Below are 14034 nucleotides of genomic sequence, written 5' to 3'. Positions count from 1 at the left end.
TGGAGAACAGTCTGGGGTAGGCCTTTCACTGTTGCAATCTGATGCCCCCAGGCAAAACCAGCTCCATACTTCCCCCCCCAAAAAAAGATATCTTCAAACTTAGTGCTCATTGAATTACTTCAATACTTCAAACCAGGTTATCGAAACAAATGCACCGTGCTTGGATTTGCTTCAGCAAATACCGTAGGAAGGAGCCAACTGTGTAGCTGTTGTGCTGCTAGCTGTCGCTATCTGTCGCTAGCTCTCATAAGGACTGCTGCTAGCTGTCGCTATCTGACACTAGATCTCATAAGAATTGCTGCTAGCTGTTGCTATCTGTCGCTAGCTCTCATAAGGACTGGAGCAGCAGAGTGTGCTGGGCCCAGCCCGGCTGTGCCTTTATTTACTTTGTGCATCAGGGCCCCTTTCTCCCCTGCTCTTTGCATGGGCAGCTGTCCTGCAAGCCTCCTCCATGATTTATGTATCCTGCAAATATTTGCTAATGCATACTTTCTGTCCCCCTCCTCCCTGCTTCTGTCCCCCTCCACACCCCCTGCTAGTGGAGGGAAGTCGGGTGTACAAATGAAGCTCCTCTTATGTAACTTATTGCCGTGAGCTGCAGAGCCAGGCTTGCGTTTCTAGGCTTCTGGAAGATTCTTCATCATCTAGTCAGAGCAGAAATGAGCACAGAGGCATGTGCTCTGTGTTTAACAGTGGGGTGACTACTGATTCCAAATGTATACAGTAAAATGGAGGTAGGCCTATCTATATCACTCAAGCTAACAGAGAGCTTTATTCTGGTGGCTAATAAGGTACTAGTGATTGACTGGTTGTGCGTGCACCTTTTTTCTGCAACGTGGAGAAGTGTGAAAGATATTTGAGGCCTACCAGTTGTGTGTCTGTTTGCATTTAATGCAAAGATCTTGTCAGCACAGCCTAGGCTTTGTATTACTGTCTTTACCAACAGAGCCCCCGTTTTTTTTTATACAAACAGTTTTATACAATGTAATGACAAACAACTGAAATCCTTTAAACAGTATCATTATATTTGTATGATGATCTACTGTATATGACAAACAAAACATATCGAAAGAACATTATATGTTCTGATATTCTTTTTTCTGATATCATCAATAATTCTTCTAAGTCCTTTTAGAACACATGTCCTTGAAGGTGTAGTTATATAAGGATGTGCTGCCACATGGGTCAGTTGCACTTTTTGATCTTTATGGAATTCCTGCTGCCATCTGCTGGAGGAACAACTTTACTTTTTGTCCATGGGACACTACAGTACACATAGTATATATCTGCAGTACTTTATGTCATCGGAAACAAAAGTAAAAACCTCTTACTTACTCACGCGGTTTATGATATTCCATTTTCAGAATACCTCAGTCTAATTCGATTCAGCATAATGAAGTTCTAGATTTGTAAGGAACTACTGAAGATGGGGGGAAGGGAAGTGCTAAATCGATCACGGTTAATAAATATTTGTTTATCTCACAACTTTCTTGCTTTCTTTTCATCATCGTCTCCAAGTAAACAGAACAACCCTTGTGGAGCCCCTCTCTCCACACAGCGTCAGATGGGTTCATGCCGTGGCTGTTTCATGACTAAGCAGAGATTGGGAAATCCCTTCAGCTTTTCCTTTTTTTGTACTGATCGGGGCGAGGGCTGAACTTCTGCATGGAGTCCAGATGCCACTTTAAACCTGGCCTGTTTTCCCAGCCTCCAGCCTACTGCTGCAGTAATAAACCACCAACAGTAGAGGAGGGAGCCTCATGGATTCAACTCAGAGAACTTTCCTCCACTGTTTGAGTCGTATTGTGATATGAGTTATTCACACGCTATGACCGGCACTGATGATGGTAGAAACTTCATGGAAGCTTTGATTCATCAGAGCCAAGGTAGGAAACTTTGTTTTACCAGTGGTCCACTTCTGTGTTTTTACCAAGAGGTGTCAGTATAGAAGTACTGTGCTGTGACAGCAGGGCTGCTTACAGGGTTGGTGGGTGGCTGGCAGCACTGTATCACTTCACATAAGGAGCCTTTTTCACCTAGGGGCTGGGTTGCCAAAACGTGGCATGCCTTAACATCCTCCAGCACAATTAAAAGCACGACTTGATAAGTGAGTGTTTTAATATAACTCATATTAATAGTACTCATGAATTAATCTCTACTCACCAGTGTGGTCATTTGATACAGAGGCTCAGTTGTAGCTTCAGATTTCTTCTGGAGACTTCCAGGCACACCGTCTGGTTGTCACAGGGATCATGTTCCTGTTATAAATCCTAGGGGCGTGCTCCCGACTGGGAACTCTCTCACTGGCTGCCATTTTGTGTTTCACTCTCAAACAGACTCAGACCTACAGAGCAGGCTGTTGAGGGCAGTGCTTAAGGCTGTAGGAACAGCATGTGGTCAGGCACGGAGCCGTGAGACACACAGGAGGTACAGATGTTCACAGTCTTGTCATGTTCCTTGTTCAGGTCGTCAGGGTAGATATGGGATTAGCCGTGTTTTCCTTGGTCATAGTACAGCCCCTACTGTGCTCTACGGTGTCGTTGGGTTTTATTTTTTCCTAATTCTTTGCCTTTGTTGAAATGAAAAGTGACAGAAACGTATACATGAGACGCTCCACTCTGATGGTTGACCAGGCTTCTGTAAGCAGAGGCCCACATTGTACCGTTTAAACCAACTGGCTCCAACTGAGAGCTCTTTGTTAGCGGTTGGTTGGCAAAATAATTTTTCCGTACTTAAGTCTCCATCCTGTAAGAAAATGAACATCCCCTGGTGTTTATACAGCCCAACCCATGGTTTCCATCCAGAAAAAGTTCTAGAAAGGTCTTCTAAACCGTGTTGGCTGCTTCCACACGCAAAACAACCTCTTAGTATTTATTAATTATCATTAAGTATGCAGAATGACAGAAACTTGTAGTGTTGTTTATAAAATTGACTTGGGTATTCCTACACCAGCTTTGCACACATGTAATTGGTCCATTTCTCTCATTCTTCCCTTCAGATACGTATAGTATACAGCGAACAGCTGCTCTGGATTCTTTATATAACACTGTCATTGACTGCCTGTGCCCTGTGTTGGGTCTATTCTGGCCCCTTTAAGAGATGCATCTCGTGGCATGGTTTTAGGTGTTGGGTTACACTTTGCCATTTAGAGTGTAACTGACACTCAAACTAAAACTCCAGTATATGGTCTGTCATTTCATTTGGATGAATGCGGTGGGGCGCTGTCCTGCTGGAAGACCAAACCATGGCTCAGTTATATACGGGAAGCTTGTGACCTCGACTCTCCAGGACCTTGATAGAGTCCTTGTTGCCAATCACCCTGACAGCACTACAACACCACCACCAAACTTCACATTGACAATGAGGTTATTTTCTTCATGGTTGTTTTTGCATCAAGCCCACTTCTGGTATTTGTTTCCAAATAACTCTCTTTTAGTCTCATAAGACCACACAACCTGGTTCCAATCAAAGTTCCAATGACATTTAGCAATCACCATGTTTACTTTTGTGGTTTGGTAACTGCAGAAGCTTTCTTCTGGAAACTGTTCGTTTTGGCATGGACGTGAAGTCTGATTATAGTTGTGGAGACTTGGTGACACCTTATGCAATTTTCCATTTGTGATCCTTGGAGATGACCAAATCAGCTATCATCCTCACTTTGTGTAGGAGTCAAATACACACATCCTCATCCAGACAGATGCATCTCTGATCCAGTTTGAAATTGAATTATACTGAATAGTAGAGATGGCGTGGAGCTCGAGCCACTGTCTGACTCATGAAGGTCAGCCTCCTGTCTCACTTCGTGTGTGCGTTCTCTGGTCTTTCCCGCGTGTCCCCCGCCCCTTAAACACTGGGAACCAAACCGGCATCACCTATTTATGGCCCAGTGCAGAATGACGTCATGGATGAACACTTAGTTTTGGAGTTCCCAAGAGACTCATTCCTCGTGCTTGGAAAATCCGTCAGTTAGATTTGAGCTCAATTGAACAAAATATCCAGGAGTGACAATGGTGGAATCCATATGTTTTCAAATAAAATCATTTATTCCGTTTTCGTTTTTCTTAATAGGCCTAACCGTTTTTCTTAACTTTTAAACACATTCGAAACGATCAAGTTTAACGACGTGTTTTATTTGTGTGAGATCTAGCTGATGAACGACGACCAGGCTGTTCGTATTTAAACAGTGTGTTAGATAAATTACTTTTTGGAAGCACACAGGGAAGGAGACTTGTATTGAGAGCATGACCATGACAGTCGAACTGTTCAGAGAAAAGTGGGGTGTGCTTGTCTTCTGTAAGATTATTTTTACTACAACCTGGCTGCAGCAAGTACAGTCCTTGACCGTGAAGAAGTAAAGGAAAGAATGCAAAAACGAAAGAATTATAGGGTAGACTAGACGACTAGTCGGAGAGAGGGAGGGATTGTTAAAGTTAGTAAGAGGAGGAGAGGGAGAGTGCGGGACAGGGCAGGGAGCTCTGAAAGTCTGAGTCACACCGAGAGAAAAAAAAGGAAACGTTTGTTCGCGCTGCTATCTCCGCAAAGTCGCGAGCAAGTTGGCTGTCGCTGTCGTTTTAAGTCCGGCACCACACCCCCAGCCTTCCTCTCCTGGTTTTCCACTCCCCCCTCACCTTTTCCCCCGATCCTCCCACCTGTCTCCGGACTGTACGAGTGACCCACTCTGTTCCAGCCCCCATGCCGACTAGCCCCCCTGGAAACGTGTTCCCAACCCTGGTGGTTGTGGGGCACGTAGTTACTTTGATCGCTGTTTGGCAGTGGAGGATACGTAAGAGACAAGGTAAGACGGCAAGCAATAATTGTGTTCAAGGCTTACTCCTGGTATGGTGACGCAGTTGTTTCTGTCTGACCTGCGGGGTTAGAGGGGGGAGGAGATGTGAAGTTTGAGAAAAAGAAACCGGTCACTTCTACTCGTAGTGACTTGCTCCTCTTCTTGTATGTGTGTGTGGATCACACTCCCTGGTTCCCCCCTCTCTCTTCTCTCTCTCTCTCCCCCCCGCCCCCCCCCCCTCTACATTTCCTGCTGTGTTTAAGGTTGTTAACCCTGTAAATGCTGGATGTAATATGACGACATGGACCTAGAGAATTCTGGGACGTTCTGCCTCGTTGTATTCCAGACTTTCAGAGTTCCAGTCTGCAGCCGTAATATGTCTATCCAGTGGGTTTAATGACATCCAGATTTGAACTGTGTTTGTGTCCTGGTGTTTTGAGAAAAGTATCTTATCCATGGTTGATCTGAGTAGGAATCTAAAGGTTACTTTTGCAGAACTGTTGAGAAGAGGGAAAAACAATTGACATGTCACATAAGATATGAAAATGCTTGGCATATCTTTCCTCTGTTGCTGAAGTCCCTTTGCTTGTGGTTATCCACCCATTCAACAACCCTAACCTCCCTTCCTGTGGGGTATGTTCACAATGTAAAAAGCGAAAATGTACTGATGCTATTAACAATTAAACAACGCTGGTCTGCGTCGTTAAGTGGGACAGACGTGTCATGTCAAAGTCACCCCTGTCAGCCATGGGCTTGCTGCCCCTCCCAGCCCCCCCCAGCCCCCAGGCCTGGCCTGCATGCCTGGCTGACAGCCTGCAGGTGTGCAGAGACCATAAACATTTTTTACCTGAGAGGGGGTGGATGAAACAAGACTGTCAACCATTCCCTTAAGACAGCCAATTACCAGTTAACGTGCAGATCCAGTAGTGGGTATTTTGAGTATTAAAGCTGGTTATGTTGTTTGCCTCAGGGGATGCTTGGAGACCTTCTTCTCATCTGTCTGTCCGTGCAGTGTTGTACCGTGAGAGAAGCCAGGCCCTGTTTAGAGCAGACCATCATATTGTAAATAAGGCTGTTTAGAGCAGACCATCGTATTGTAAATAAGGCTGTTTAGAGCAGACCATCGTATTGTAAATAAGGCTGTTTAGAGCAGACCATCGTATTGTAAATAAGGCTGTTTAGAGCAGACCATCGTATTGTAAATAAGGCTGTTTAGAGCAGACCATCGTATTGTAAATAAGGCTGTTTAGAGCAGACCATCGTATTGTAAATAAGGCTGTTTAGAGCAGACCATCATATTGTAAATAAGGCTGTTTAGAGCAGACCATCGTATTGTAAATAAGGCTGTTTAGAGCAGACCATCATATTGTAAATAAGGCTGTTTAGAGCAGACCATCGTATTGTAAATAAGGCTGTTTAGAGCAGACCATCATATTGTAAATAAGGCTGTTTAGAGCAGACCATCGTATGGCCGTTTCTGTAACATATTGACTCTCTTGGCTTACTCTGTGAAGACTAACTTTCAGTACATTGACTGTGGAACACTTGCAGGACTGAGTTCTATAAACAAACCTCAGTGACCAGCACCTCTATAGAGGGTGGGGTTTCTATCATTACAAACCACTTAGGCCTATACAACCCAACATGCTGTTTCTAACAAGTAAGACAATGTTTTATATTGGACTGGAAAAATGTTTGGCAAACATTACTCTGCAAACCTAGGTCAGATTATCTCTTCCTCCTCTTGCCAACATTCAGCTGTTTTGCATGGGAGGCGTGTTAGTGTCACCACTTCACCAGGTGCTACAGACTATACATAAAGAAGGACTGTCGGTGAGTTGCAGTGCTTATTACAGCACAGCCAGTGCTACCAGTGTAAATATCACATAGTAGACCTGCAGCCTTTGTTGTGGTTTGAGGGAGTGGCACTGAACTTTGAAAAACACGCAATGAATGCAGTGCACTAACAATAAAATATCAACCTCAAATACAGGCCAACGCTGGGAGGAATACTTGCCGTGTGAAGGAGAGAGATGGCAGGTAGACTGGAGGTCAGATTTGGGAGATGTGAGTAGGCTAAAGGTTCTTACCCAATGCCAGTTTAAATAAAGCACACATGCTGCTGACCACACACACACTCACACACACACAGGTCGAGAGATGATGATTTACTCCATGGCAACGACGGTGTGTGTACCCTAGTTACAGCTACAACAAGTTGTAGTAGTTCCCCCATGGTCTGGGGCAGGTGCTTTAGACCCTATAGGAATCTGTGTCTGGTTGTGTGTACCTTCATAATCATAGATCCTGGCAGTTTTTACTTTCAAAGCAGCAGGATTTGGAGTAGCCGGTGAATCTTTTTGAGTGGATCTGTTGTGTACTCTGCAAATGATCATTCTTCAGTGATAAACACTTTGTTTTAGATCTATGGTGGCAATGTTTGCTTTATTAATTATTGTCAATTGTAGTTCAGGAGTAGTTTGTCAATTGTAGTTTGCCTTGAAATTACAGTGTAGTTTGTTTTAGTGTGGCATTTTGAAACTTTAGGAAGTTGACAGAGCACTATAAACGTTTACACCTTGGTTGTTTATTGGGTCTTTATCTGATCCGTTCATAAACCCCCTGCGGCACCTCCCTCCAGGCTCAACTCAACACACTCCTCTGACCCTGTACGCAACATTCAGTGTCTTCTCTGCTACTCAGCTTCAGTCTACACACACTCACACACGCAGACACACACACGCAGACACACACACGCAGACACACACACGCAGACACACACGCGCAGACACAGGTGTGTCTCGAGCATCTTGGCACGTCCTCTGCAGTGTGTACTGTGGCATGTCCTTCCTGGAGGAAGGGTAAACACTGCAGGTGTTCTCTGAGTGCTGTGTTGTTGTGTCTCATAGGATGAAGATTACGCCAAGCGGCCACGCCCTTTCGGAAACAAAACTGGCTTAATCTTGTCAGGGATAATGCCATCAACTACCTCCGCTTAACACTGGACACATCCTCCATCAACCCAACACTTTTAGCTATTTACTTTGTTTATGCTGAAAAGGGGTGTCTTACTGATAGATTGATTACATGATAGAAACTGTTCAGTACATTCTTTATATGATTAGGAGTTAGTAGTGTTTTGAATATGAAACTATTATCATGTAGCCTTAAAAATAGTTAGTAATTTTCTATTGATTCTATTCAAGTTTTAATACTTTTTCATACAGTAGCATGTTAACTCTACAACCTTCCATTGTCAACGAGAGTAAGTCAGATCAAAAACTATCATTTACCTCCTGTTTTATGACTCAGAGATTTAGTCTTACCGTTCATATTCAAGAAAACCATGACGATTTGAGTAAATAAAAAATGACCTTGACAGTTGTATTTAACTTGGAATAGGTTTTCATGCTATTATCTGTTTTCCATATACTTAAATTTTGATGAAGGATATATAATAGGGAACATTTTAAACATTGAAAAAAAATCGGTGCACTGCTCAGTCGATGTAGTGTAATGGTTTACATAACTGCTGATTTGAAACATCTCAGTCAACTTCCAGACACTGAGTGGGTACACAAACTGCCAGTTCCTCAATATCAGTGTGGAACCTCCCCTCTCAATTGATTTGAATAATTTTTTAAAGGCCTGATTGATTACCAAGTGTTTAAGAATGATTTCTTTCAACAGGATATTTACCCCATATTTGTCTTTGTTTTAATAACATTAAAAGACACTTTGGAGAATAAACGTCATATGTCTACTTTGTCATTCTAATTACCAGTGAGCAACATGGATTGTTAACACTGTACTCTAGACATTTAGACACTATATGAATGTTGAACATATTTTATATAGTAGCCTATATTTTTATTGAAAAGGAAATTCTTAAAATGGTATGGTTTCACAAACAAGTGTGGCTTTGAGAAGAAAATAAAAAAAACGTCTGTTTTTGTGATAAACAGCTTTATCAACAGTCGAAAGTTGTCAGGTGACTAAAAACTGTTGCCGTAAGAATGTGAAATGTTTTCTTGTGTCTGTGATTCTCGACGGTGTCATATTTAGGCTACAACGCCTTTAAGCGACAAGACGTTACCTAGTATGAATTCATAAAGAAAATGGACTTGACTGGTGTGCTTTTTTGTCGTTAACTAGCGCATAATACTTTGTATTTAAACGAATGATATTTTGCATCAAATTCGATTTTAATCGCGTTTTTGGGTCTTAATTCTTTCGACAATGCCAGCCTGGTCTAGATCAGCTGTTGACATGATTCCAGAGTGCTTTGCCTAAAGGTGGTAATTGGGGGGAAACACGCATTAGCTACAGCTTCATGTGCAAAACAGTCTCCTTTCCCCACTGTAGCAGCGCGGGTGTATGAAAATCTTTTGGCTGGATGTCCTTCACAGGACAGGTCCAGTGTTTAGGTCTGCTGTGTACGGAGGTGAAGGACGCGTATCGGACGGCAGTGAACAAGCGCTCATTTAACAAATCACAACAAATGAAAAAGGGCAGGGCCCTGGAAAGTTAAGAATTGACAATTTGCAATATGATACGACCCCTTGTTTTTTCACTTTTGTTACGCGTAGGACCTATAAGAAAATCTGTTCGGAGAGATTCGAACGGAAAGTTCGCTCGGTTGCGCGCCGCACTTTAAGAGTCCGTGTGCTCAGATGGCGAATAGCAAAGAAGTCCCCGCCGCAGCTATGACTTCGATTGGCGCCTTGGACCGTTACATAATTTGTGGACGCACAAATTACATTCACGAAATGAGCTGTGGAGAGGTGGGCTCACATTTGTACAGCAGAATGTGCTGCGCAGGTAAGCAGCTGTTCCAACTGTTTTTTTTTGCAAGGGGGAGAAAGAGTTTTGTGAGGGTCGGAGATTAACCTCATTCCAACTAAGTGAATATGTTGTTTTATGGTAATGTCTCGATTAGACCTAAGCTGCCCAACTGAGATTTCTGCGCTACTCATGAAACTCAGAAATCCAATTGCTCCCTACCCCCACAAAGAAGTTTGTTGTTCTTAATGTTGGGTCTTCGGGATAAAACCACACATATTTGAAAAACTATTTGATGGGCTCCCAGCTTCTGAATGTTTTGGTCTGTTGTCCTGGTAACAGCTCAAACATGACATTTCTCAGCAGGACTGTCCAATAATATGAGTCACAGTTTAGCCCGCTATGTTGTCCCTGGATAGACAACCTACAGTAGTCACAGCTTAGATTAGCAACGTGCCAAGACATTCATGGTTTTAGAAGTAAAAAGTAAGTAAAATAAAAAATATATATTTTTGTCTTTGTAGTGATAGATGTCATTTACTATTCTACCCAGAAGAGGGCGACACCAAGCTCAACATAATGTTCCACAGCACGGACCGCTGTTGCAGTTACAACTACACTTCCACTACATGATTATATAGCACATACTATTCACGTATTGTCTGTCTTTGGAGCAAAGTGTCTGATGAAAGTGTTATTCATCAATAAAAGTCAATAAAAGAAGAGCAATTCCTGAATGGTTGTCTGTCACTCAACTGTCAAATGTAGGCATGGAGGCATTTTGTTTATTTTAGATCCATATGATGGATAAATGCCATTGTTTTGGCTTCTGAGGGAGGTCTTCTAAACATGTGCAGACAGCCTTGATGCCTGATGACAATGTTTGGAGGAGAGAAGTCAGAAGTTATTGGGGACTGGAGATGTTTTGTGACTGTCGGGCCATACCCTGTGTTCATCTGTGATGAGAACACAACTCTGCAGGGAGTTCTTAGAACCAGGTGGAATTGAGGATTTTGGATTTGGAGTAAACAGGATTGCTAGAAGGATCTTGTTCATCCACTAGGTCTCTCACAGGTTGATATAAAGGATCATCGATAGGTTGCAGCCTGCAGGGTTGTTATGTGGTGACTCTGACCAGAGGTATGTTAGTAATGCAGGTGATGGTTTCCATAAACCCATGTTTTCATCAGCCTCTTCTGAAGCGGTCGCTATCGACAACCGCTCGCGCTGTCTTGGTAAATCAGTATCTACATGTGTACACGTTCAAACGGTGTTATCTTTGTGTTTGTTAACATTCCAGTCCTCTGCAGTATGAGCTATCATGCTGTCGCATGCACAGAGATGGTTTGGTGGGTCTCAGGAATTGAGGCGTTCCTCTCCGGGTGTTTGTGATCAGGAGACGTCTCTCTGCGGAGAGGGAGGGGAACGCCCCAAGGAGGAATGTGGGGGATGTCAGGTCTCCAGGCATCTGACCCATGTTCATAAACCTGTCACCTCTCACGTATCTTGGCATGGAATCTGTTTACTGCAGGGGTAAAATCCCAATAGAGCCGTGTTTAAATCACCCCAATATAACTGCCTTTAAAGAATAACACAGGTTTATTTGTGCTTTTGAGTATTTTAGAAATGTTACGGTCAAGTCTCAGTTTAGTGTGATAGGCCATTACGTGCCAGTGGTGGATATAAAAGGGTGCCAGCGCACCATTTGTGGTCATATTTGAATATTATGGATAGCCAGTCGTTGTTCCAGTCTGGCCCCTGTGCCCTCTCACCACGCACCATGCTCTCTCACCATGCACCATGCGCTCTCACCATGCACCATGCTCTCTCACCATGCACCATGCTCTCTCACCACGCACCATGCCCTCTCACCATGCCCTCTCACCATGCACCATGCTCTCTCACCATGCACCATGCCCTCTCACCATGCCCTCTCACCATGCACCATGCCCTCTCACCATGCACCATGCTCTCTCACCATGCCCTCTCACCATGCACCATGCCCTCTCACCATGCACCATGCCCTCTCACCATGCACCATGCCCTCTCACCATGCACCATGCCCTCTCACCATGCACCATGCTCTCTCACCATGCCCTCTCACCATGCACCATGCCCTCTCACCATGCACCATGCCCTCTCACCATGCACCATGCCCTCTCACCATGCACCATGCCCTCTCACCATGCACCATGCTCTCTCACCATGCACCATGCTCTCTCACCATGCACCATGCCCTCTCACCATGCTCTCTCACCATGCACCATGCAGTCTTGTCTTGCTTTAGGTGAGTAGGATTCTGCCCATCGGAGGCTGTGTGTGACAGGTAGGGGGTTGGGGTTTTATTTGAGGGATACATAACACAGTGCCTCAGGGTGGAGTGGCGCCTGTCAGGGATGGACTTAGCTGGTCCCCTGCTCAAGCCCCGACAGTGAACCACCGTCAGCAAACATCCAGAACTTTCTGCTGTCACGGTCTTGCAGGCGATGTCTTCATAAGGAAAAAATCTGGTTCTCCCAGAGATGTTTCCAGGAGACGCTTGCCCAGGGAAAGGAGAACCGGGCTGGTCACGTAGGAGAACCGGGCTGGTCACACGTAGGAGAACCGGGTCACGTAGGACCTTCAACTAGCACCTGCACAAACCTCCTCCAAGCCAGCTCTGGGTCTGGTGTGGAAAGTATCAACTATTAAACCGTCTATTATTTGCTCTTGGATGAATTTGTCTGTAAAGGATCATCCAGACAAGGCTGCTATTAATCTTAGTCTACCACGACTTGAAACTCTTTATGGAAGTCCCACTCAAGACCCTCAATGCCTTGCTTGTCTGTTGGTGTCTATTCATCTCATCTCTGTCTGTCTGCCATCTTCACATCTACTGCTGAACAGCCTCCAGCCAACCACTCCAAACAATGCTGGGACAGAAGATCTGAAACCACTTAAAGAAACAAATACAAGCCAAATGCTTGAACTCAAACTCTGAAGCTGTTTACTCCTTGAAATGCTTCTTGACTTCCTGGCGTCCAAACCTACCGTAGCTTTTGTGTGTGGCTTTCCTGACGGAAACAAGCGTCCTAAATGAAGGGGATGCCCGGTTTTGTACTTTCATGGAAACAGGGACGTTCAGCCCAGTGGGATCGCTGTGATGAGGCTGTGTGTTGAAAGGCTCAATGAGGCCTTTGTGTTGCAGGGCCTGGTCTGGTCTGCTACAATGCAGGCTTGGCATTCTGTGTGAGTTGTGGTGATGTATTATGGCATATAAATGGACCTTCACTAGACACACTTGCAGCCTCTGTTCTAACACATTGTGGTAACTCAAGTAAGAAGAATAGTTGTCAGTGGGCTGTGACTGTACAGCTCACTAATTCCATGAAGTCTAAAAGAATATTTGAACACAGTTGCTCTTCTTAGCTGTGGTCTGTCTGTGTCTGCTTTCAGTTTAGGGAAGAGGAGGGCTGGGGTGGGAGGTGGGCTGGGTGGGTTGGGTGGCTGGGCTGGGAGGTGGGGTGGGGTGGAGATGGGAGGTTACTCTTGCTTCACATACCACAGTGAATGGCAGGTCCTGACATTGCATTTAGCAACAGTTAGAGAGAGGGGAAAAAAGAGCTTGAGCGAATGAAGGAGGAAAATAGGGAGAGAGAGCTGCACAGAGGAAGTCCCACTATACACACACCCACCAGACTTCCTCCGTCCAGCCCAGGAGGTGCAGCCCGGGAGGTGCAGCAGGCTCAGCAGTGTGTGAGGTGGCACAGCTACTCTGAACCAGGATGGCAGTGCAGCCAGGCTTCAGGGGCTCCTGCAGCAGTGTGGGAAGTGATATTGTGTTCTCAGAGGAGAAGGGATACTACCAGGCAGCTCTTAAGGCCACCGATGGAAGAAAAGGTATTGTTTATCAGTCTAACGGCAGTCCTGCTGGGAGTTTTGATCAGTTTAGATATGATGGGAATTCTGCTTGTCCGTGCTTTGTATGTGGTGTCTGTTTGTAGGTGTTATTATACATACAATATATGAAATGTTTATGTTTATTATCTAGACTTTGTGTCAGATGTGTTTATGGGTTAGGTTTAGGACTGGTCCTCTAGTCCAGTTGGTGTGAAGAAATGTGGTCAAATTAAGATTTCTTTGGATCTGAGTTCTTTTTTGTCATATACACTTTGAGTTGCCTTTCATTGCTCGATACTACCAGCCAGATGAGTTGCAGACGAAGTGATATCTCTGCATCTCACCTCAAACATTTGTGTTAAGTCTCAACATAAAAAGCCAACTTTCCTGGCACTGACCGGTCTATGTGAACAGACACAACAGAAATCACATGAAAGGGATGACTTGATTCAAGCTTCTATTATCATGTTAGAAACCGAGAAGGGCTGGGGAATGTTAAGTGTTGGTTTGGAGTCCCCTCTGACCTCTGGCTTCTGCACACACATGTCAACGTCAGGAAAACAGATGGGTCCTTCATAGGTACTGAA

The 14034-nt window shown here is 44.4% G+C and overlaps 1 protein-coding gene across 5 annotated transcripts in view; it reads left to right on the top strand.

The window, feature by feature from the left end:
• The window catches only part of LOC146295847 (plectin-like), a 61367-nt gene that overhangs the window by 17208 nt on the left and 30125 nt on the right, over nucleotides 1-14034 (top strand). For 2 of the 5 annotated variants that reach the window (XM_084697032.1, XM_084697028.1), the window contains exon 1: nucleotides 13318-13447. The exons of 2 other annotated variants lie outside the window; for them this stretch is intronic. In XM_084697032.1, the coding sequence (XP_084553158.1) occupies nucleotides 13333-13447 (115 nt within the window). In that variant the 5' untranslated portion in view covers nucleotides 13318-13332. Of the gene's footprint in view, nucleotides 1-5056; nucleotides 9608-13317; nucleotides 13448-14034 lie in introns of those variants that run through there. One more of the 5 variants, XM_084697030.1, reaches the window with a different exon arrangement.

This window comes from Hypomesus nipponensis, chromosome 4 (genome assembly GCF_054491055.1).
Source record: "Hypomesus nipponensis isolate SF chromosome 4, ASM5449105v1, whole genome shotgun sequence".
Taxonomy (NCBI): domain Eukaryota; kingdom Metazoa; phylum Chordata; class Actinopteri; order Osmeriformes; family Osmeridae; genus Hypomesus; species Hypomesus nipponensis.
This window is presented reverse-complemented; position numbering and strand designations above follow the sequence as displayed.